Source organism: Parasteatoda tepidariorum, chromosome 9 (genome assembly GCF_982258835.1).
Source record: "Parasteatoda tepidariorum strain Cologne lab strain chromosome 9, Ptep-v5.0, whole genome shotgun sequence".
Taxonomy (NCBI): Eukaryota; Metazoa; Arthropoda; class Arachnida; order Araneae; family Theridiidae; genus Parasteatoda; species Parasteatoda tepidariorum.
The window spans coordinates 52,960,614-52,984,423 of record NC_141763.1 but is presented as its reverse complement, the minus strand read 5'-3'; the positions used below and the strand labels follow the sequence as shown (position 1 = coordinate 52,984,423).

Below are 23,810 nucleotides of genomic sequence, written 5' to 3'. Positions count from 1 at the left end.
AGATGTTGGAAAAAGTATTAATGCAGATTTGCTGCATCACCGTTTTTTTTATAATTATCATTATTTTTCAAACTGTACAATTGTTATCTCCTAAAAACATGAGTATTGAAAATCAAATTAATTATTTATTTATTAAAAAAGAAATTACAGTGACCACCACTAATAAAATCATTGGACTAACGGCTGCTTTCTAAAATCAAATCTGTAAGAACAGAATCATCACAATGTCAAAATGTGTTAAAAGAACCCTTTAATAAAATCATTATCACTTTTTATGTAATAAAATTTTTGTTAGGCCTATGCCATGTCTTGAAAAGAAAAAAACTTAAAAAGAATTTTTTATTTTCCCAAGTTTTGAAGGATGTGCAATACATAACAAATTTGGTTTTTCCTCCAATACACATACAAAGTTATAGAAGTGGATTACACTTCTTCGGAAAATTAAAAGAAGAAAATTTTTTAAAAAAATACGGATGAATCTAGATCACAACTATCTATGAATAGACAAAAATTATGTCTATCATCATTCAATGTTAATGTGATTATCAATCATTCAATAAGATAAATCTATTTTTAATAGAGGTTCAAAAAGTGCTTGATATTTCAAAATGAACTTCACAGCAAAGAATAAGAAATAAATTGAAATTTACAAAAACTTTTATGAATTTTTAAACATGCTAAATTGGCTATTTCACATTTTGATACACAAGCAATTACTCTATTATTTAAAAACATTTCCATAAATTAAAATATTGTATATCATGTTTAATTGAAATTAATTTTTCCCCATTTGGTATATAAAATCAGCCTTCATAAAATCATATGTTCTTGGACTTTTTTGATTTTACTGTATTCTAGAAGATGGCAGAATAGCCATTTCAAAAATATTAATAGCTACAAAACTTTCATAACTTCTCTTTTGAGAATAAAATCGTTTGGAAACAATGCCTTTTTTATTAAACATTAAATATCAAAATTGCATACTAAAAGTTTCATAATAAAATTAAAAATTTTCTTTATGAAAATTAAATTTTTTTATGATAATTAAGGGTTCTAATTACTTGTTAGACAAAAAATAGATTCAAGGACAAAAATAATTATTATATTTCATAACACACAATTTGATACTGCCATAAAAACGACAGTAGGCTTGTTGGTCAATTACTAGCAATATTTAAAGCACTGAGCCAAATTTAAAACAACTTGATGTAGATAGCTCAATTTTACTAATATACTTTTAATAACTTTTAAAATTTTACCTTTTATGAAAGCAGCATCCTCTTCAAATGTTACATCTAAAAAAGCATTTTAATTAGAAAAAATATTGTAAAACTATCACAATAGTTAAGTTGCAGTAGAAAGCAGATTATCTGGACAGATCAGAATAAAAGTTGATCAAGAAAAAAAAATACAGATAACTTAAAAGAAACAATTGCAATAATGTTTCTTAGGTAGCCCCTCTTCATAATTTTTTCAGGCTTAGAACTGGCAATTGCAAGCTATTTGAATTCACGCGATATTCTAGAGAAATTATTTTTGCCTTTCTCTACCTTTTAACAATTCAATTCAAGGGGGGAAATGCATGATTCTTGATCACTCCATTTAATTGGACAATTCAGTGAAATAACATCCAGATAAATAGTGTTCTACAGTCCACTTTTTTTTTTATTCACTCTAACAATTACTAAAATATAAATATTTTTATTTCACAAAATTTCAATAAAAGTGACAAAAAATATACAAGGATGCCGAAATTTAATACATATATAGTTTAATACAAAATATTTTTATATATTTTTATTTTGGACGATGTCTATATATATTGTATGTGCAATAGAAAGTTTTTCTCAGAATGTTTAAGTATAATACATCATGCATTCATATTTTTTACAATAAATAAATTAAAACAAATAAAATATTTTATATAACAAATAAACTTTTTAATCTCTAATAAACACCCCATCGTGTAAGCAACATCTTAGTTCATCATGATTTACTTGAAATAACAATTTATTTACAATATAAGTTCTACAATTGAGCAAATCTTTATAGTAAATTCTAGTAAAAAATTTTTATAGTAGAAATTAATGCAGTGCCTTCTTACACTTTAACATACTGTTTACCAAATAAGATTTTACAAAAATTGTGTACAAAACAAATAAACAGACTATTAACATATTGGAAATCAGGAAGAACAAAAATTAGAGGCAGCTCAAAGTCAAAGTTTCTTTAGTGATTTTAGAGGCTTTTTAAACAGGAGCTACATTTATTTATTTTAAGAGGATTAAAAGACTAATAGAATCATATAGTCTAGTTCTTTGGCATGATTCAGATATTTTGGCATGTATTTTTTTTCTTCTTCTTCCAGATATTTAATGATCTGCAGTGCATCAGAGGCAATTCTGGTTAAATTTATGGGGGAAATGTAAGATAAGTTGTTGATAAGTTAAAAACCAACTTTACGTTTTATAAAGCTAACCACAATATAACCGATCACCAGGTAAAAATAAAACACTCTGAGGCTTTCCAGGGCTAAATTTCAAAGATGTTACATTTAGGAAACAAATGAATTACTTTACATAAATGCTTTCACTGTCCTGGATCTTTATAATGAAAGAAAATTCATAGTTAGAGAATCCAAGATAGTTTTTAAAGCTATCACATTTGAGCAGGTGGAAGACAGATTCGTGTATATTAAATAACTTTATTTGTTAATATAAGAAATTACAAAATTAATTATATTTAGATATATTTGCTTCAATTTTTCTTTACTTTTTATAGAGTGAGAGATTTTGCTTACTACAGTAGGGAACCGATTATCCGGAACGATCGGAACCATCGCTATTCCGGATAACTGATTTCCCCGGTTTTCTGAATCGCTAAAAAACCCCGTTTTTTTATTGTTAAACCCAACAAAAAAAAAATGGAAATAATCTTAAAAAGAGGAAAAAACGATGAAGCAATACACTAATGATTATTTCCAAAATGATGGTAAGGTAAACATCTTTCAAAAAAGAAAGAAAAATCCTAAAATCTTATAAGGGAAAAAAAAAAATTTTTTAAGAAAAGGGGGGGGGGGATTCATTGAATTTTGTTCCGGTTTTCTGAATTCCGGATAATGGGTTCTGTACTGTATTTCAAAGTATATTAAATATTCTAATTTGTGATACAGTTAAGCCTTAAAACTTTTTCCTTCATTATGCTCAAACACAATTCACTTAAAAGTTAATTTGCAGAGTTCTGTGATAAAACCCTTTCACAGTCCTTTTGTGTATAAAACATTGTAAATTTTAACACACTTTTAATCATAATTTCATTGATTTATTTATTCATTGATTGTAAGACAACTTTGACAAGAAGGTTTCGGCTAATCATTGGAGTCAGATCTTCTAATCAATTGATTGTAATATGAATGAATGACGAATAAAAACCATTTAGAATGAAGACATCTTAAGATGTATTTTCTTTTTAAATATTATCATCGAAATTATAACAAAGTAGGGATGTAAGCCTGTTTGGGAATTTAGCCAAATATTTGGTTGAATGTACGGCAAGTTTTTTTACGACTATTTTTTTTTTAAAATTTGAATAGATTTAATAAAAAACAATTCGAAGTCATATCAACAATGACTTAAACTTATTTACATATAAAAAACAATATTCATTGATGATTTCTTTTTAAAAAAATTTGGTATTTGGCCAAATGATTATTCGCTACATCTCTACAACGAAAAATTAAAAAAACACACAAATTTAACTTCATAGCAGAACAACTCGACCATAAAAATTGAGACAAAATAGATTTTTTCTTACCTTTTTCCTCCATAGATAATAACATATATAATGCTTTGAGACCCTCTCCTAATTGATTAGTAGTCCTTAAAATACCAGTTATTTTCATCAAAAGTAAATAACGTTCCATGAAGATATCTCCTCTTGATTCCAAAGTTTTAATATCAGATAGCTCATCATTGAAAAATACTAAAAGAAATAAACTATATTTTTTCTTGTGAATATTTTACACGATATACATTAAAAATTATTTACGTATCTTGTGAAATGGTTTGAAGGGATGACATTAAATATGCTAATTAATTAGTGAAAACAACATTTTAAGGTATGAAATAAGATACAAAAATGTACTTTCTCTGAATAAACATACTTTGCTTTGATGGATTCAGATTTATGGCACTTAAAATATAGGTGGTAGCTGGAATCTGGGAAATAGGGTTCAAATAGTTTGGTCTACTTCACCATATCTGGAGAACTTTTTAAGTGAATTGAATGCAAATTATAACTATTAGTAAAAATTTATAATTTTTTTTATTTCACAACTTTTAAATGGCAAAATACGAAATGAGTAAAATCAGTCGATTAGTTCCTAAGAAATTGAATTTCAAAAAGTCTATCTACATTTCGCAAGAACTGTTCAACTGATTTTGCTTAAATTTCGTATTTTTCCGTTTAAAATTGCATACTTTAAAATAATGTAAAAAATTTGCATGAATTCAAAATGTTTAAACTATTGTTGAATAAAATAATATTTACTAAAAAATAAGTTCGGCATGGAATTATCTTTGGATAAACGAATTTTATAATAGTGTGCAAATATTTTTCAATTCGCTTAAAAAGTCCTCAAGGTATGATGAAATACACAAAAAGTAAAATTGTCATTAAGGGGTTCAAACTTTGAACCATATTCCCGATCAAACAATTGCTGTGTTCTCCATCTATTTTAAGAAGGGCCCTTCATGCTCTCTGATTTCTATAAATGCTCCCTTTTTGTTTTTTTAAATAAAGATAAGCCGCCATTACTCAGAAACACTGACATTTTATTTTTTCGGAAAAAGGTTGTTCTTCTAGCCATCCGTTTCTTATAAAGAGTTCACTTCTGACTTATTTAGTCACTAAAAATTATTCAATTTTAATTTCATACCTTCATTTCAGTAAGAATTTTTTATATTTTTTATGTTGCCTAGTTATATAGTTAAAATTCGCATAACATTCCCCGCCAGAAGTTTTCACGTCTTTCTTTTTTTTTTGGGGGGGGGGGGGGAGGGTCTATTATTAAGTTTTTTAGTGATTTTAAAATTAACCATGTTTTTTTTAAAATACCTTTTATTTAAAAAAGCACCTTTAAATGTTTATTTTTTTAGATTTTCCAATTTAAAATATATAAAAAAACCTCTCAAGCTGTTCATCAATTAATCTTTTTTTTTTCTTAGCTCAATTTCTTTTTTAAAGAAAATTTATGCACAAAGACTGTGTTTTAGCTTGTTTTCAATTATTTTTAAAAACTTAAATATTTTTGTTGTTGATATTTGATAAAGATAAAGAATTATTTTGTGAAATATCCACACAAAATAGTATAAGAGGTTAATTTAAAAATTGAGGATCAAATTCAGTTATGTATTGCATAACATTACACATTTTAACAAACAGTGTAAGAGAGTGCTTTTTCAAAACACAAAGTGCTCGTCTCTATGACGAAGCACCCTGCTCTTTTATAGGGAGAACTCTGCTACTGTAACAGTATTTTCCAGATTCTAGCTACCCCCTATATTTTGGGGGTATGAAATCCGAAACCGTCGAAAAAAGGTCTTTAGAAAAAGTATATTTTTGTGCCCAATTTTGTAACTTTAAACATCGTCACACTAAATAACACACATATTTAACAAACAAATTCACCTTCTGTTTCTTGGAACCTACTCTTATCAAACGAATCCTCAATCTCCCTTTTTTTTTGTTCATGCTTGTTCCCCTCATCTATTAATTAGTATAATTTTTTTTTTCCTTGTTGTAACTTGTTCGCAATTTTCTTCAGCGTTTCTGCATGCATTTTCCTACTTAATTTTGTGTTTTTACACTGAAAAATGTTTGTCATTATAGAACTGAAACCATATTATGCCTTTTTAAGTGGTATTATTTCAGCTTTTCTTCACAACGTTAAGCATTATTCACTATCAATGTTATGTTTAAAACCATTAAGAAACACTAATAAAATAAAAGATCTTTGATGATCAGAATGTTAAAGCTGCATAAGTTTTTCAAAGATCAGTGTTTTTTATTCAAATCATACGCATAAAGGCTTTAAATGATCCTTTGAGTAATCTAGAATTTATCATTCATAGCCTTTCTACTTGAATGCCCCACAGAAATAATAGGACAACTTCATTTATTCTTTTGAGATACAGAACCTTAAACGAAGTTTGACTATACAGGGTTTTCATACCCTTGGAAAAAATTCATTCCAGACCCTTTAAAAAAAAAATAATAATGACAGTTTACTTATTGTTTCTAAAAATATAATTTTTCATAAACATACAAACATGACATTCCAGTTTTCAGGGATGAGATTAGCCAAAAGGCAAAAAAGCTGAATTTCCACGATAGTAAATTTTACGCAAGCGCAGCCCTTTAATAATAAATTCCAGACAGTTTAAGGTAATAAATAATGTGTTGACATACAATTGCGTACTAATCTATTATTATAAAAACGACTACATTGATACTTAACATTTAGTGAAAATAAAAATTACCAATTGAAAAAATAAAGCTGGAAATTATATTTTTCCTCAGTTCACATATTACTTGAAAAACTACTTGGTTTAGCAAATTAAAACTACTGAGAATATACATTAATATTTCATTTCTTTTAATAAATACTGTTATGTGATTTATAGCAAATATATCAGTAATATTACTTTTTAAATTATATTGGGAAAAAAAAAACTTTAACAATGAACCAAATCATTATGTTCATGTTATAGTCTAATCTAACTACAGCCCTTTGAAACATATCAATAACAGTGAAGTAGAAATATATAGTAACTCCTTAACATACAAAAATTGGTATTTTAGTTTGAAAAATTACATGACAATCAGCAACTGTTTAGATAATTGTTTTTTATTTGATAAGAATTTTTCATTTTATAGCATAAATAACAGCAATTACAAATAAAATTTTGATGATGAGTTAACTCTTTTAACTATTAACTCTTTTTCCAACAAAAAAAAAATTAAATTGAATCCCTTAAGTTATTGCTTTTGTTTCCTATATCTTTTATGTTTGCTATATTCAGTCGTTAGTCCATTTTCAAACATTTTGTGACAAATCCTATTTTTTGCTAGCACAGAATGTAAGTTTTGAATATATTCCCTTCCAGTTTCTCTGATGTTGTAACACTTACATATACATACTAATAATCGTCGTTAGAAAAACAGTCACTTTTATAGTAACTAATTTTTTTACAAAAATTTACTTCTTACAAGAATCGCGAGAGTTGATCTTAAAATTGTGTGAATATGAATAACAATTATGGATTTTGAAATCACATGAATATGAAACTAGATATACGATTTTGAAAATGAGAAAATACAAACTGGGATATAGAATTTTTAAAACACGTAAATACAAATCCCGATTCATAATTTTTAGATCGCGTAAATACGAATCATGATGCGTAATTTTTAGATTGCATACATAAGAATTATGATGCATAATTTTTAGAATGCGTGAATGCGAATCCCAATGCCTTATTTTAAAATCACGTATAAATGAAAATCAATGTTTGATATTATAAACAGCATGAGCAAATCAAGACATTGAATTTTAAACTTGCGGGAATACGAATCGCTTCATAGGTTTTTAAAAAGGCGTAAATACGAAGCACGACGTACAATATTCAAATCGCGTGAATAAGAATTTCAACACACAAATATGAAAAGCTATGTTTGATATTAAAATCGTGTGAATAAGAATCGAGATATTGGCAGACTCCAGGCTTGGGACCTCTAAATGGCTTGTCAGAAACAGCGTCGTTTGAACTACAAAAATCGGATCTATCTGGAGGGCGGGTAAAAAATTCGGAAAATCTTATCTGCTGCGAGTAAAAGGGGAGAAAATAGCTAAAATAAGTAAAAATGAGAAAGGATTGGTAGCTATGTAGTTTGAATTTTGTGTTTCTCTTTGAAAATGGGTGAGTTTTCTGAAAAAGCGGAATACTTATAAAAAAAGTGAAATTTTTAGAAAAATCTGAATTTTTGATAAAAAAGCTGAAATTCAAGAGATAAAAGTGAAAAAAGCGGAAATCAGCTAAAAAGCGGAAAAATCTCATCCCTGAGTTTTTTACTATTTCAATCAATATCTTGGACACCACTAATATATATAAATAAAAGGGAACTTTCAATAAAATTGTAGAACATTACAAATGTTTATATTTCCTTCGAAAAGAAATTCTATTTATTTATTAAAATTTAATTAATTAGACTTTTTGTAAAAAACTTGAACCAGGTCCTTGGATCAGAAACCTAATTTAAGCTGTCGGCACAAGTGATTTAACATGGGAGGATCCTTGTTTACGCTAACGCTTTTACTGCACTGCTGAAGACTATTTTTATTTCGTCTAGCTGCGAAGATGATGTTTGTTTCATAATGTCGAATAACAAAGAGCGAATTGAATTAGAACTCACAGTTTTGAACGAGGATCAGCTTTAAAATATAGAATGAAATGCATAGTTTATTTATGCACCTTCTTTTTTGCTACGGGATTTCATATTTTTTTAAGATTTGTTATTTTGCAATCACTGCATTTTTCATAAGATTTAACGTTTCTTGTATAGTTAATTTTTCATAAAATAAAATTGGGCTAGATGCAATATATCTGCTTTGAGTGGCTCTCAAAATATGTAAGACCTAAAGTCGACGTACAACTATAAAAGAAGAAATATAGTCACAAATCCAAAATTTTAGTTGCTTTCCCCTAGAAAACTATATTAATACAAACCTGCAAATAACATTATTTAAAAGACAATTAAATATTAATAAGCACTTGTCTGATTTTTTCATAAACGCCTTTGTTTATGCTTACTTAACGTTAAAAGAAATTTTTGGCATCATCCATCCAATATTAAAAATAAATTTAAACCATCTGAAAAAAATAAATGTGCAGTATAAAATTTATTAAAACCACTAACCACATAATTTCATTAACTCACGCTCTTGTGGGAAAAAATCCATAAAATTTTTAAAATTAGCGAAGCTTATTTCTCCTAATCTAATAAAGGGAATCTTTTATTTTTCTTCATTTTAAAAAGTATTGTATTGTTGAATAAATCCCATCATCAAAATATTATTAAGTACAAAAGAAAGCGAAGTAGAGCCACTTTTCAAATGTCTTATACATGGATATCTAATAGTTTACAAAAGCTTATAAAAGAAATTATAATGAAACTTATCAACTATACATATCAATAAAAAAATTTATTAAGATATTTACCTTGAAATACAGAAAATGCATCTTGAGGTCTTTTGAAGTGTAAAAAAATATCAATAGCTGCATGTATCACTGTTTCTCTTAAAACATAGCCTTCGACAGAATGAGGATATAGTTTTATAACACCATTAGTGTCAGAAAATGTTAATGGTAAATGTACTTCCCAGTAGTTAATATCATATTTATGAAGCAAGTAAAGAATAGGCAGAGAAGAATCCAATTCATTATTAGTATATGTTTCAAGTAATAGAGATATTCCAAAATGTGCAACCAGGACCATTACTTGAGCTGGCAAGTCACTAGGCGAATCTAAAAATATCAAAATGCAATAAAAAAGGTCAATACATATAAATGAAATTTAAAAAAATTGAAAGCTTTTATGAGACTATAAAATATTTAGCTCTGTTTGAGCACATAAATTAGAGTTAAAGTTGTGTGGCCTAACTTCTAATTTTATTAGCAATCTGCTCCCAAATAGAACTAATCATATCAGAAATGATAAAAATCCTAATAAAAAGGAAAAAGTTTTCAGATTTAAATACAATTTTTTGTTTTATTAAATCAGAGTAAAAGGTCAAAACAAATTTTAAAATGCATATTGTTAAAAATTTATGTCGAAGTACATACAGAAAAATAATGAATTATTCAGAAAACAGTAGAAACCAAAACATTGGATTTTTCCTTAAATTGTGTTCGATTTAATATCAAAGATGCGATAAAAAGAACATACATTATGATCAGAGAAGTTTTTTTTTAAAACCAATTAAACCCTATATGCAATCAAGCATTTATAGAAAATATTTATTAACAACTTTGAAATATATATTTAAAACTATGAGCATAAATAAGAATTAACAAACCTATTCATTCTTTATTGATATTGTAAATATAAAAGAGGTTTTTCATTTTTTTTAAATTTCTTAATTCTTTTTTTTTTTAGAACATTATGCTTAAACATTATGGCTTAACATTATGATTTTAAACATTATGACTCTCAAAATGGACATTAAAGAGGTTCAAAAAATACTAAACAATAAGGCAGTAAGATTAGTAAAAGTTCTAATGTTTGAGTTTTCATCTCAAAAGATTGAAGAGAAATCTAATGACGAAAGTTAGTACTTTAAATGCAATATTGCATTAAAAGTGCTAACTTTTGCCACAAGAACAATGACAATTTTTAAGATAAAAGGAAGGTCTATGTTTGAAAAAAAAATTTAAAGAACACGAAAATATAATCTTTATACACAAAACAAATTTCATATAGTTAATTACAACTAATGTAATTTCGTAAGGAAAAAAAAATACTTACTAAATACAGAAGCAATAAATTTTTCATAACAGTCACCTGCTTCATTTAATGGAAAGGCCAAGGCAAAATACAAATTTTTCAGGATTCCATGTCGGCCATTCTCTGCACATGAACAAAACATTCTATTTATCTGAAACCATTGCTCATTTTCAATACAGTTTCTGAAAAACCCTTTCAAAAATGCATCCTCTAAAGTTACTGAATTAATGTCAGATATAATTTCACACAATTTCGTAAAATCTTTGGGTGATATTGATTTGTCATAAGCACAAGCCTCTAATAATTCTTGAAATAGTATATCAGGTATCCTAAAATAGTTTATGTTTCCAACAGGAATTAAAAATGTTAAAATATTAGTTGCATCACCTTTATGTTTCAAAAATTCAGCATACTTTAATATTGATTCTTCAGATAAAGTAATTTGATTTTCCATACAATGCAAAAACACTTTTGTAGTAAAAGATATACAGAGTTCAGATGCGAAACTTTCATAAATTATCATTGAACAGACATCTGATTGATATAAATTGTTTTCAACAAGTATTTTATTAATATCACCTAATGCAGTATCATTCCTTTCACTTTTGGGATTCAAGTTAGAACTTTTAAAACATTTAATAATATTGATGAATAAAGTTCTGAAAATATCTGCTTTCACATCAGGTGTACTAATAGGTATATATTTATCAGCAAGAGCAATGGCTTTTTGAATATCATTTTTATTGCAGGCACTTTTAATACCTTCAATTATTTCTTGAAAGCTCTTTTGAAAATTCTGAAATAAAAAAAAAACTTAATTGAAGAAATTGATTTGGTGCATAAAACAAAATTACAATTTTAAATTAATTCTTTTCAGGGTTGCCTCAAAGACACTGGATGAAAAGGAAGTAACAAAAAACAACCTTTACAATTGCTCTGATAATGATTGTAAAAATTTATTAAAATAATTTAAAAGAAAAAGTTAAAAAGACTTTCATATTTACTTCAAAAAATAAATAAATGTTTTTATATTATTTATTATAACTTTATGCAGAATTTGAAAAGCAATTTACTTCCTATTATATCACGGAGTGTAACCAAATCTTTCAACAAAAAATAAGCACCTTTTAAGCACTCAAAAAATATTTTTAAACACAATATACATTAACTAAATGCAAAATAATTTTCAAAGACTTTACATGATCATGATAAAATAACTAGTTTCTGACAAAGTACTCTTTTCTTGATTATATTAGCCATTATAAAATAATCAAAAGATTCTCTGATTCGATATTAAAGCAATATCTTGCAAAATGGAGCAGAGCTGCACGTGGGGATTTGCAAGTATTTAATCAAACTTATAAAATGATTGGCACCTTCTCACGCTATGTACCCGCTGTACACCAAAATAGATTGTGGTTGAATGAATTGTGAAAACGTTGATTAGAACAATCGAAAAATCTCATCTTCGAAAAAGGAAAATAAAGCACTTTTAAAAAAATCCCAATGAAAAAAGCACCTTTAAAAAATGCTACTCACCATGTATATATAATAAATTACCTTTAAATGAAATATTATTGTTTTTAAATTTGGCATTATAAAATAAGAATGGCATAATTGCAGCTATCAATGCTACTAATTAAACTATCTAGTAATTATAAATTGTCGAAAATAATCATTTTAATATTTTAATTTTAAATGTGTTAAAGATTGTATTGATTAATAATTTTTTTCCCCTTTATTCATTTCTATTAAAAATTATTTTATTTTATTTTTTAAAAATTAAAAAAGTTTCTTTAACTTGGGTTGGAAGAAATCTGAGGCTACTTTTTCCAAGGAGGAAGAAACTGGCAATCCCTTTTCTTGGTATGAATCTAAATTCATCAATGAAAATGATAAATATATATGAAGATGATTATTTTCTTATAAAACATCAACAGCTGGTTACAAGACATCATTAATTCATTCAATTTTTGCCATGAGAAATTAGCTTTACAAAATATTACTGTACCATTTTGTAGACATAGAATAAATGCACCCAGCTTAATATATCAATAACAAGTCTCAAAAGCAGACGTAATTTATTAAGAAACCAGAGAATGGAGTGAATTATTACTATGAATGATAAATTATTGGTTTTTCACTTGTGTAAGTATTCAAAGCATATTTAATAGTGAAACCTTAGACCTCGATGTCAAAAAGGATGTTTTTGTCAAAGTAGTTAATGAGTATTAAAGCTTCAAACCAGCCTGCATCGGGGACCAGTCAGAGCTCAATTTCGAATGATTAGAGCGCCCATCAATGGTGATGCCAGCATAGACCGTCACTTCCCCACCACCAAATCTTACACTTTCATACATGAGTGCAGGATTGTTTTTAGTGACACGTTCCCTCCAGATGAAAATAAGTCTGGCATCAGGATGAACAGAAAAACAGGACTCTCCAGAGAAAAGAATATTGCATCATCCATTTCTCCTCCAGTTTATACATGCTCTTTTACCCACTCCCTGCCAGTGTGTCCGTGCCTTACTGTTAAAGTGACACACATCATTGTTCAACGAGCAACGTGAAGGCAGTTTTGAACAGTTTGTGCCGAAACTGTGGTGCTAGTTGCCGAGCAAAGGTGTTGTTGAAGTAGAGTGGCATTCATATTTCGGTGTCTTTGAGACGTTAGTGATAAACAGTCTTCATTCGGCGCTGTTGCACGTCTGCACCCCAGCCCAATCTTCAGCCAGCATTTCCAGTCTCCAAGAAAGGGTTCCAGATCCTTGAAATCACACTTCGTGGAACTCCAATGGCTTCTGCTACTTCGACTTATGTTTGGCCTCCTCTAGCTGGCCAACAACTCTCCAAGCTTCTGATTCGGTTAAATGGCTTCATTGAGACACCACGCTTATCGAAACAATGCCTATCATTTTTTTTCTCCTACTTTGTCTTACATTAAGTTGATAACCAAATCAAATTTGCTGACGCTTTTAAGTGTTTTCTTTGACGTTAAACTAAAAATTCGCATTTGTGACTCTCTTTTTTCATTTTATACAAAAAAAATTTTTTTTATCATGACCGCATTTTATACAAGACTTAAAATATCCTATAATTGTTTTGAGCAGTGTATATTTATTTAACAATGAAAAAATCACAAACTTAAATAATTTTTACTACTGGAATTAAAATGTTGGCAATAATGGTTCAATATTTAAGTTAAAAACAAAATTTTAAACACAGAAAGAAGAAAAACACTTTGAACTGTTGGAAGGAAAAAAATTTACCTCATCCTCTGAAAGATAATCTGGATCTTGAAAATGTTCTACAAACTCAGTTGAATTGAAAAGAGAGCATGATTCTTTTAAATCTGAATGTGTAGATGGGGTGCTGCATGAATGTTTACGTGTAAATGAACTTAAACTTGAAATAGAGCTATAGTCGTGGGAAGATTCATCATTAAATTCTCTATTTTTATCATCAAAGATGTTTTCAGTACTAATTGATGCCAGTTGAGTACTACTTGATGACTTTCTCCTGCAAATGAAGTAAATTATTATAAAAATGTAGATATGTAAGCTAATTCTCTTTCTTAGAAAAGTGTGAGCTAACCTTTTTCTGATTCTTTTACCAAATATAGTTGACTTAAATTTTTAAATTCGTGATTTAATTATCATGGTGAATGGCTCTATTGCAATACTTAAAATTTTTATTGCAGTGTTCTTAATGAAATTGCAGGATTTGTTTCTCACATTAAAAGTTCAGTAACTATTTATCGCTTTTGTTGCAATATAAACATTTTTGGGAGAAGTTTTTGATTGCTAGGTAATTATTTTTATTTATCAACAACAAATAGATTATTATACTAAAATTTAAAATCATTCAATTAAAAGGTTTCAAAATTTTTTTATTGCATGAACATGGTTTTAGTTACTACTTTGATAAAATTTAATCTTTGCTTGGTTACTATTGCTAATTAATTGACAATTTTGCTTCTTAAATTTTTATTGAACTTTCGGTTACTATAAACTATTTAACAGCCATAAGAAAACCCGGACCAATTTTTTTTACAAGTCAGGCACATTTTGGCAAGGTTCTTGTTCGGACATAAACAAGGAAGATCCTTTTGCATTCTAATCAAAAAAAAATATTTCACGTTAAATGTTTCTCAATGAAAAAGAGTTTCTTCCATTGTGGAAGAACTTAGCCATCCTAGAGAGCAAGTTCAGCTTTTTATTTTCTTAGCTAATTGTCTATAAATTCAAAAAAGAAAGAGTACCACATAAGAATGCTTTATTAAAACAATCGGAGTCAGAAGCTGTTGAAATTCTTCAGCAATTTACATTATTTTCAAGGCCTTTGAATTATAAGTCGTTTTATTAGAATTGAGGAAAAGAATAAAGCAAAACTAAATAAAAAAAAGAATACAAACTGCTTCAACAACTTTTCAAAAACACATATAATAGAAAAAAAAACAAATTGAATCAGATAACTAATAAGAATAAAATATAATAACAGGGGTCTATCTAGGTTTTTCTGAAAGGTACCTATTTTGTGAAAATTTAGATATAATTTGTGAAAAATTAAAAATTATATTAAAAAATCAATACAAAAACATGGTAAAAATATAGATTTATCGTTTCTTAAGGTATACAAAAATAAAATTTCAAGAAAAAGTATTTTGTGAAACTACCGTTTTTCCTTAAGTTGAATTTGTGAAACTACCGTTTTACCTAAAATTGAATTTGTGAAGGTACCGCTAAACGGTAGTAAATTCGGCCTGGACAGACCCCTGAATAAGATTCCTACCTTTTAAATGATGATTCTAGATCGCTGTCCTCACTATCTGAATACTGCTTAGAATAACTATTGACCATAGTAGTTCTGAAATTGGTGCTAGGCTTCAATACATCAGATTCATAACTAAGACTTTTTTCAGAAAATGACGGAATTTCCAAATCTTCATTTAATAAAATGTCCTCAGGCAATTCTAACTCAACAGGATCATTTAGGATATTCGATAAAATGTTTTCTTCATCATCAAATTGCTCAGCGCTTACCTTGTCATTTGTCATAACTTTATCTGTAACAATACCAGAATCCACATTTACACTATTAGAACTAGTGTTTTTCATATTATTAATTACTTTTCTTTTGGGGGGTTTTTTGAGTTGTGATACTTGCATTGAATTTTTATTAAAATTAACTGCATTTAATTTAGTGCTGGTCGATTCATTTTTATCATTGATGTCAGTTTCATGAGAGAACTCTAATGATGCACCAGAACTCTGAGCAGAAATTATTGCATTATCTTCGTTAGACTGTATTGGTATGATTGCTTCATTACCAAGGTCCAAAATTTTAGAAGGAGAAATAGTTAAAGCCAAATTTGTAGAAGTGAGGTCACTATTATTTTTATTTCGAATAAGTTTTCTTTTAAAAGTTTTTTTGGATAATGGCACTTGATTTAAATTTTTATTAAAATTAATTTTATTTAATTCAATATTTGTGGATTCATTTTTATCAATAATAGTATCATGAGCAAACCTTGAGGATGCAATTAGATTTGAGGCTGAATGAACAAAATTTTCTTCACAGTGCAGTGGTTCAACTACTTCATCATCTGGAGCCATATTTGTAGAAGAGGAAATAACTGGAGTTAAATTTGTCAAAGAGAAGTTTTTATTGATTATATTATTTTTAACTAATTTGCTTTTCAAAGAAATTTTAGATGAAGGATGAATTAAAGGTTCATTACCAATATGTTTACTAACTGTATCATTTACTTCAATAACTTTAGAGTAGTTTTCTGTATTTGGAACTGATGTATGACAATTGGTAAACGTATTTTTATTTCTTAAACTTCTTTTAGTTAATATTCGACACCAGCTATTACCGATTTTTCTAAAAGATTTTTTATTAGTAGCATTTTGTGTTTCGTCTTTATTACTATTTTTATTGCATGATACAATAGTCAGTTCATTTTTTTCAATATTAGAAGACTCTCTTAAAGTTCTTTTTGAATCTTCAACTGTTACTTTCATAAGTTTTGCTTGCATTAAAAAATCTAATGGAGCACTCTCAGTTAAGTCATCATCTGAAAATGGATTTACATTTGAAGTTCTTGTACTGGTTTTATTATTGACAGAATTATTATCAACTCCTTTTAGTTTCAAAGGTCTTTTAGTTACTGGCTTTGAATTCCCAGATTTACTACCCACATCAACAGTTTGAATTGAAATTTCCTTATCAACATCATTAAGAGAGGCATTTGATACCTTATCCTCATCATATAATCCATCTCCACGAGAAAACTTTCGCTTTGTATCACTAACAGTAACTTTAAATAGTTTTGCCTCTTTAAGAAAATCTGGCGGGACTCTTTCATTTAACAAATCATCAGAACAAGGATTTATATCCAAGTTGCTTGCGTTGTTGAAGTCAGAAGTGCTTTTGACATTGACCTGTGCGTTACCAATTTTTTTCAATTTTAAAGATTTTTTAGGAGCCACCATAGATTTTACAATACATTTATCGACATTTTGAGATGAAGTTTTCTTATCACTAACTATATCGAGTGGTGTATTTCCAACTCCATTGCTTACTTCATTTTCATCAGACAACCTTAAAGTGCTTTTTGTATCCTTAATTGTTATTTTATCAGAGACTTCTTCTAAGACTGATGAAGTTTGTCCATTGATTTGATTATTGGCATAATGGCTATTAATTCTTTTTAGCTTTAAAGATTTTTTAGTTACTAACTTGGATTTTGCAGAAGATTCACTGACCGTAGCAACAGTTTGATTTTCATTAACGTCATTGAGAGAGCTATTAGTTGCTTTATTTTCAATACTTAATTTATTTACAGGAGATAATCCAAATGTTTGCTTTGCATCATTTACAGTAATTTTAAGAAATTTTGCCTGTACAAGAAAATCTGATGGGACACTTTCATCAAATAATTCATCAATACATGAATTTGTAGTCAAGTTACTTGTTTTTGTGAATTCAGAGGTGTTTACATTTTTAGCAGCTACATTAATTTTACTGCTTTTTTTTCTTTTCACAGATTTCCTTGAAATTAATGTTTGTATTAAAGAACTATCGTTACTTTCATTGACCAATTTATTGTTAGAATTATCTTTAATTTTAGGAACTGATTTTAATTGTTCAGTTAAATGTTGAGAAGATATATTTATTTGGCCAATTCCTTGTGGTAACGATTCTTTTTCTTTATAGAGATTTTTTGTACAAGAAATTTCAGAGACAGAATGGGTAGAATTATTAATATTTTCCTTGAATTTAATAATATCAATATCATTAGTTTTCTGAACTAATATTTGATTACTAACAGTTTTACTGAAGGACATTTTAGCTTTAGGAAATATCTTGAATTTTTGCTGATTATCCACAAATTTGGTATCTTGTGTGTCGAGCAAAATGCCACTATCAGGGCATAAATTCAAACTTGAAACAATTGTACTAGTTAAATCAGCAGCATTTTCTACAAAAACAGATTTAATTTTAGTATTCATTTCAGTTTTTTTAACTATTTCTAAAGACATTTTTGAACTATGAGCAAAATTTGCAGTATCATCTTCTGGTAATGACTTTTCATTTTCCTCAGATTCACTCTTAGAGACATAACCCGAAGATATTAACACTGCTTTAGAATCATTTAACGTGCTTTTTAAATGAACTGAATTTATATTTTCATTTTTAAATGATTTTTTACTTAATAATGGTCCACTAAAACTATTAAAATGAGTTTCAACCATGACTGTTTCATTTTGAAATTGGTTTTCAGAGGAAATATCAGATGGATCTTCAATTACTTCATTAGAGTTCACACACATTTTCTTTTTGATATAACCATAAGCTGAAACAACATCCTGTAACGGCACGGCACAATTGAAAGGAACACAATGTTTACAGCTGGATGTACAGTTAGATAATACATTTTGAATACTCAGACTATCTACTGTGACTTTTGATGATTGTAACAGAAAAGGTATTGAATCTGCTATGGAATTTATACACAATTTTTTAGGAGAACATGTACGATGTTTTTTTATTTGCTTATGATTATTTGATTTAGAACTAATCTTACTAGTGGTAACTGATGATGTAGTATCACTTTCCTTGAGCTTCTTTGACTGATGCATTTCAAAAGGATTACAAATGTTTCACTTCGTCAAATACCAAAAGCTGGATTTAACAATAGATATCTTTTAGATGATTATTAATACTCATATTTTTTGCAATTAATTCCTCTCAGTAACCTAAAACAAAATAAAAATATTTAGAGAAAAGAAAAACAATTTTATGAATGTTTGAAGATTTCTCTTGTGACAAAAAAATAATTCTGCTATAACCATAAAATTCCAATAAAACGTCCAGATTCGAGAAAGCGGCCCCATGTAGTTTCACACAAATACTGATTGTCAATCACAACCAAAAAAAGTGCCCTTTTCTCAACAACACAATTTAAAATTTCTTATTTTAAGAATTTCTTTATGAATTTGTTTCTAAAAAATAGTTATCCTGATGTTTAGGGTAGAAAAAAAATTTCTACCCTAAATATCAGGATGATTATGTTATATGATACTGCCTACTGTATAACATTAACATGAAGATTAATGTCATACAGTAAAAGAGCAATGAGTGGGGGAAAAAAAAAAGAAAAAGTAGAGGATTAATTAATCAAAGTAACCGAATTGAAAATTGCTAAAGAAAGTGCAGGCGTTTGTAAAGTCCGGCGGGAAGAGAGGGAGAAGAAATCCTTTAAACACCTGGTCAACATTTTCTCTCTTCTGCATTTAAATCAAGGTCAGGGTTGGCTTTTTGCCAGTAGAAACTGGTTATAACCAGTAAAAACTGGCAGAAACTAAAAAAACGTCTATATTAGTTCTAGTAATTGCTTAATGACATTTTGTTTAAGAAAACTGAAAAATGTTATTCCATATAACTGTAACAAACATTTTAATTCATTGTTTGTAAATATATATCATTTTGTTTATGTTAAATATAAAGAGTGCAGTATATCAAATATTTTTAAAGAATCGGCCCCCTTTCCCGAAACTTATTTTTCCAGTCAAGTTTTGACAACTACCCCAGCTGCTACATGGCGATCCAGTTTTAAAAAATATGCAACAGATGAAAGTTTCACAAATCTTGCTTGTTCCTTGATGGCAATGCCTGCTAGTTCTGCTGGACTTGAGAGAATCTTCTCAAATTTCTCGTTTGTGCATAGCAAATTGAGAAATTGTTGATCCAGTTTTAAAAAATATGCAATAGATGAAAGTTTCACAAATCTTGCTTGTTCCTTGATGGCAATGCCTGCTAGTTCTGCTGGACTTCAGAGAATCTTCTCAAATTTCTCGTTTGTGCATAGCAAATTGAGAAATTGTTGAGGTTTAGAAGCTGCATCAAAACTTGTCTTTTGCTATAGATTAATGCAGAGTGCAGACAATGTAATATTTGATTTTGAATGATGATAATTTTGTAAATAAATTGTACTTTGTTTAACATTTAATTGTTTTTTCTACAAATTATCCATAGTAGGTATGTCAATCTCAGTACTTACTTTATGTCATTTACTGAATTTCAGCCACAAATGTGGCAGAAAAGATTTTCTGCCATGCCAGTTTTAACCGGTTTCTACCAGTGGTTTTAACCACCTCGGCAGAAACTTGCCAACCTTGGTCAAGGTCACCTTGAATGGGATGTACACTCGTCGGCAAGAAAGAGGAAAAATTTTAAAGAAGTGTCCTAATGAGAAAGAAAAATGGGATTAGAAAGTGAGTGGAATTGAATGGAAGAGATATAGAATAAAAGAGAGTTAGTGCTTTTTTGGAATTGTTCTTAGAATCCCTTGTTAGAATTGCCTAAAAATATCAGACAACGTTAAGGAACAGATGACGACTAGCTATAAGGAAAGTTGTCTAGGATTTAGGGTCTGAATGATGATGACGTTCAGAGGTTAATTATTTAGGATCAGGGTTCATCCCTAGAACCTCCAGTCTCTCTTAAGAAGTCTAGACACAGATGTAGTTTTAATTTAGGTCAGGCCACAAGTCTACTGCAGCCAGCGGATGTTCAATGGATGTCCCCCCTTATTAGTGCATTAAGAATAGAATGAGTGTCCCTCATTTGGAACAAATAAAAGACCCTTACAGAAATTTAAAAAGATCAAATTGGCAAGATACAACTAGTTTTGTGTAGACCGATAGGGAGACGATCCCCGTTGTATTCCTCTAAAATGAACTACAACAATAGATCATGTTCAGTATATCAATGTCAACTGAAATCGTGATGATCACTAATGATGAAATTCATAGTCTATAAATTCCTATTCAGCTGCGCATTATCTGAATTTCATGCTTGCTTTTATTTAATAGAATATAAATAAAATCACTAACCTATTTTTAACTTTCAAGATTGACAGGCAACAAAACAGCAATGACACAAATCTAATCACTCCACATGCACGCAAAAAGTAATGGAACTTGTAAATTCTATTAATACGCGAAGAGAGATTAATAACAACTCCATTTGTTACACGTATGTGAAGGTAGTTCCACGGATAACTGTTTATTTAATATGAAACAAAACACTTAAGGGTGAAAACATGTACAGAAAATTTAACAACAGAACACACAAATAACAATAAAAAGTTTCTTTACTAAATGCGAAATGGCAGGAAATAAAAATATTATGAATAAAACTGTCTGTTTCTGCCCGACCTTGCATTTGATTAAGGATTTTATCCCATGGCTAGACACGGTGAAAAAAAATTTTTTTTGCAAAGAATCTGGCAGCAAAACACTTTCAAAACAAAGAAATTAAAGAAGCATGGCGCACTTTCGGAATTTCAATCTTTTTCCTGCGTAAATTCTAATGAAGAATTTAATAAAAAAAAAATTTCTATGCATAATGTGAATTAGAATAAAATCTCTCTTGATGCAATTTCGATGTGTTTAATTTATATTCGCAGCATTTCATTCATTTTCTTCATATATTTTCCTGTGAGTACTATTTTGACAGAATTAAAATTTTAATTTTCTTGTTCTATTGTGTGGAAACATTTATTTTTATTACGAAATTTACTTCATATTATGATAAAAATCGTACATCTTAAAAATTTTATTACTTTCCGAGTAAAGGTTAGATAATTTTCGGTTTTATTTTAGAATTTTTATAATATTTACAGTAATTGTTGTTGTAGATAGTATTTATGTATCAGTTATAATTTTACATACATGTTATAATAATAATTTTTATAATTCCTATATATATAATATTTAAAGGAATATATAATCTTCTTTCGAAATAAAAAGAACTATGTAAACTACTACAAGGGATGTAAAAGGTATTTATATACAGTGGCATTAAAAGGAGATGACAAAAATGGAGGAATGTTACGTTTTGCTGTAAATAACTTGAATATTTCCCCTAAATATTTATACATTTTGATTTGTGATAAATTACAATTGGGGAGATTTCCATATCGTGATCTGTGGCAGAATAATCTCCAAGTCTTGGAAACTTCCTGGCACTGGTTCGCAAGAAACTAAAACAAAACATCTCAGAAAGGGACCAACTCGAAAGGTATAACTTGTAACCACTCCTGGGCAAACATCTACATGTTAATTTTTTAAAATGTTGCAAGCTTAAAATCTATTTGGCACCTTGGCGATTACAGTTGACGCGACATATAACAATACGGAAATATCCCCGATGTTTCCATATCTTGATCTGTCTCGCCAACTACAATCGCCAAGGTGCCAAATAGCAGCTTGCAAATTTTTTTTTAAAAAAACATGTAGATGTATGCCCGGGGCTGACTAAGAGTTATACATTTTGAGTTTGTCCCTTTCTGTGATGTTTTATTATAGTTTCTCGGTGGCCGCTGCACGGAAATTGCCAAGACTTGGCAATTATTCTACCACAGATCAGGATACGGAAATCTCCATTTACATTTATAATTTTACCCTTGAGTACCAACCCTAAAAGGGCAGCTAATGCTTTTATTGTGTACAAAATAACAGGGTGGCCACTAGGGCTGGGCAATGTCAGAATTTCGATATTGTGAGCTTCATATCACGATATTATGATATACCGCTTTAATTAAATTGTTATGTATATTATAAATGCTAAGACTATTTTGCAATTAAAAATTAATGTGTTTAAAGAGCATCATTTAAAAAAAATGGGGTACTTATCCTATATTAGCTCGCAGCATAATTATCCAATGGAATCAACTAATTATAAAGCATCATTATTTTAAAACAGAAAAATTTTATTAATATAAACATCAATTACTAATATAAACATCAACACAATTATAAACATCAAAACAGTTATAAACATCAACACAATTATAAACTTCAACAATTATAAATATCAACACAATTATAAACATCAACAATTATAAATATCAACACAATTATAAACATCACAAGGAGATCCGACAATCTCGGATATTTTTAAAATCAGAAGCACGCTATTCTCAAAATGAAACCAAAATCAGTAACTAAGTATACCATGGAGGGTTGATATAACGCGCGGGTGTTTGAAATCCGATATCGCCAATACCACGGATATGACGCATGCGCTTTAAAGTCAAATGATACCACAATATATTGTAGGAGAAATTTCTAGCTGCCGAGAGGAGGTATCGTAAATATTACGCGCCATACCAATACCTCCTAGATACCATACCATACCGCCACTTCCTCGCCGCCGGTCGGCCGAAGATATTGGCTAGCGGTGAGTACCGAGAGGTGCAGGCATACCGAAGTTCAATAACTCGGTATTGCCGAAGAATATACTTCCGAATATCATTATCGCGGTATCAAAGAAATACCGGTAAATGACGGTATTACGGTATATTGCCCAGGCCTAGTGGCCACCCACCTTGAAAACCTGGAATTATCAGGGAATTTTATTATACTGGAAAAAACCTGGAAATATCAGGGAAATTTAGATAAAAACCTGGAAAAATCAGGGAATTTTAAAGAAAAGCTGGAAATTTTTTCTTTGATATTTTTTTTAATTTTACTAATTTAAATTATTTGCTAATTTTCTTAATTTAATTTATTTCGTCCATTATCCCATTTTTTTTAAACGGAAATGTATCACCAAACAGTTGAAATATCATCAACTTTTCTTGCATCATGCTTGATACTTTGCTTGCATCAAAATTTGCTCCATTACAGTGTTAAACTGGAATGCCACATAAAATTGTAGGTTGCCAAACGAAT

General features: G+C 28.8%; 2 protein-coding genes across 3 annotated transcripts in view; one reads left to right on the top strand and one right to left on the bottom strand.

Annotated features, from left to right (window-relative positions):
* LOC107443847 (uncharacterized) overlaps window positions 1-21,273 on the bottom strand; it is a 32,286-nt gene extending 11,013 nt beyond the window's left edge. Inside the window, exons 1-8 of one of the 2 annotated variants that reach the window (XM_071186133.2) lie at window positions 20,967-21,230; window positions 20,132-20,316; window positions 15,355-18,827; window positions 13,833-14,082; window positions 10,585-11,359; window positions 9,279-9,584; window positions 3,814-3,981; window positions 1,260-1,295 (exon numbers count right to left, since the gene is read on the bottom strand). In XM_071186133.2, the coding sequence (XP_071042234.2) occupies window positions 1,260-1,295; window positions 3,814-3,981; window positions 9,279-9,584; window positions 10,585-11,359; window positions 13,833-14,082; window positions 15,355-18,710 (4,891 nt within the window). In that variant the 5' untranslated portion in view covers window positions 18,711-18,827; window positions 20,132-20,316; window positions 20,967-21,230. Of the gene's footprint in view, window positions 1-1,259; window positions 1,296-3,813; window positions 3,982-9,278; window positions 9,585-10,584; window positions 11,360-13,832; window positions 14,083-15,354; window positions 18,828-20,131; window positions 20,317-20,966 lie in introns of both variants that reach the window. The other variant, XM_016057851.4, reaches the window with a different exon arrangement.
* Window positions 21,274-21,371: 98 nt separating this feature from the next.
* LOC107443845 (uncharacterized) overlaps window positions 21,372-23,810 on the top strand; it is a 32,152-nt gene continuing 29,713 nt past the window's right edge. The window contains exon 1 of the mRNA XM_043051290.3: window positions 21,372-21,572. The gene's annotated coding sequence lies outside the window, so the exon portion shown is untranslated. The remainder of the gene's footprint in view (window positions 21,573-23,810) is intronic.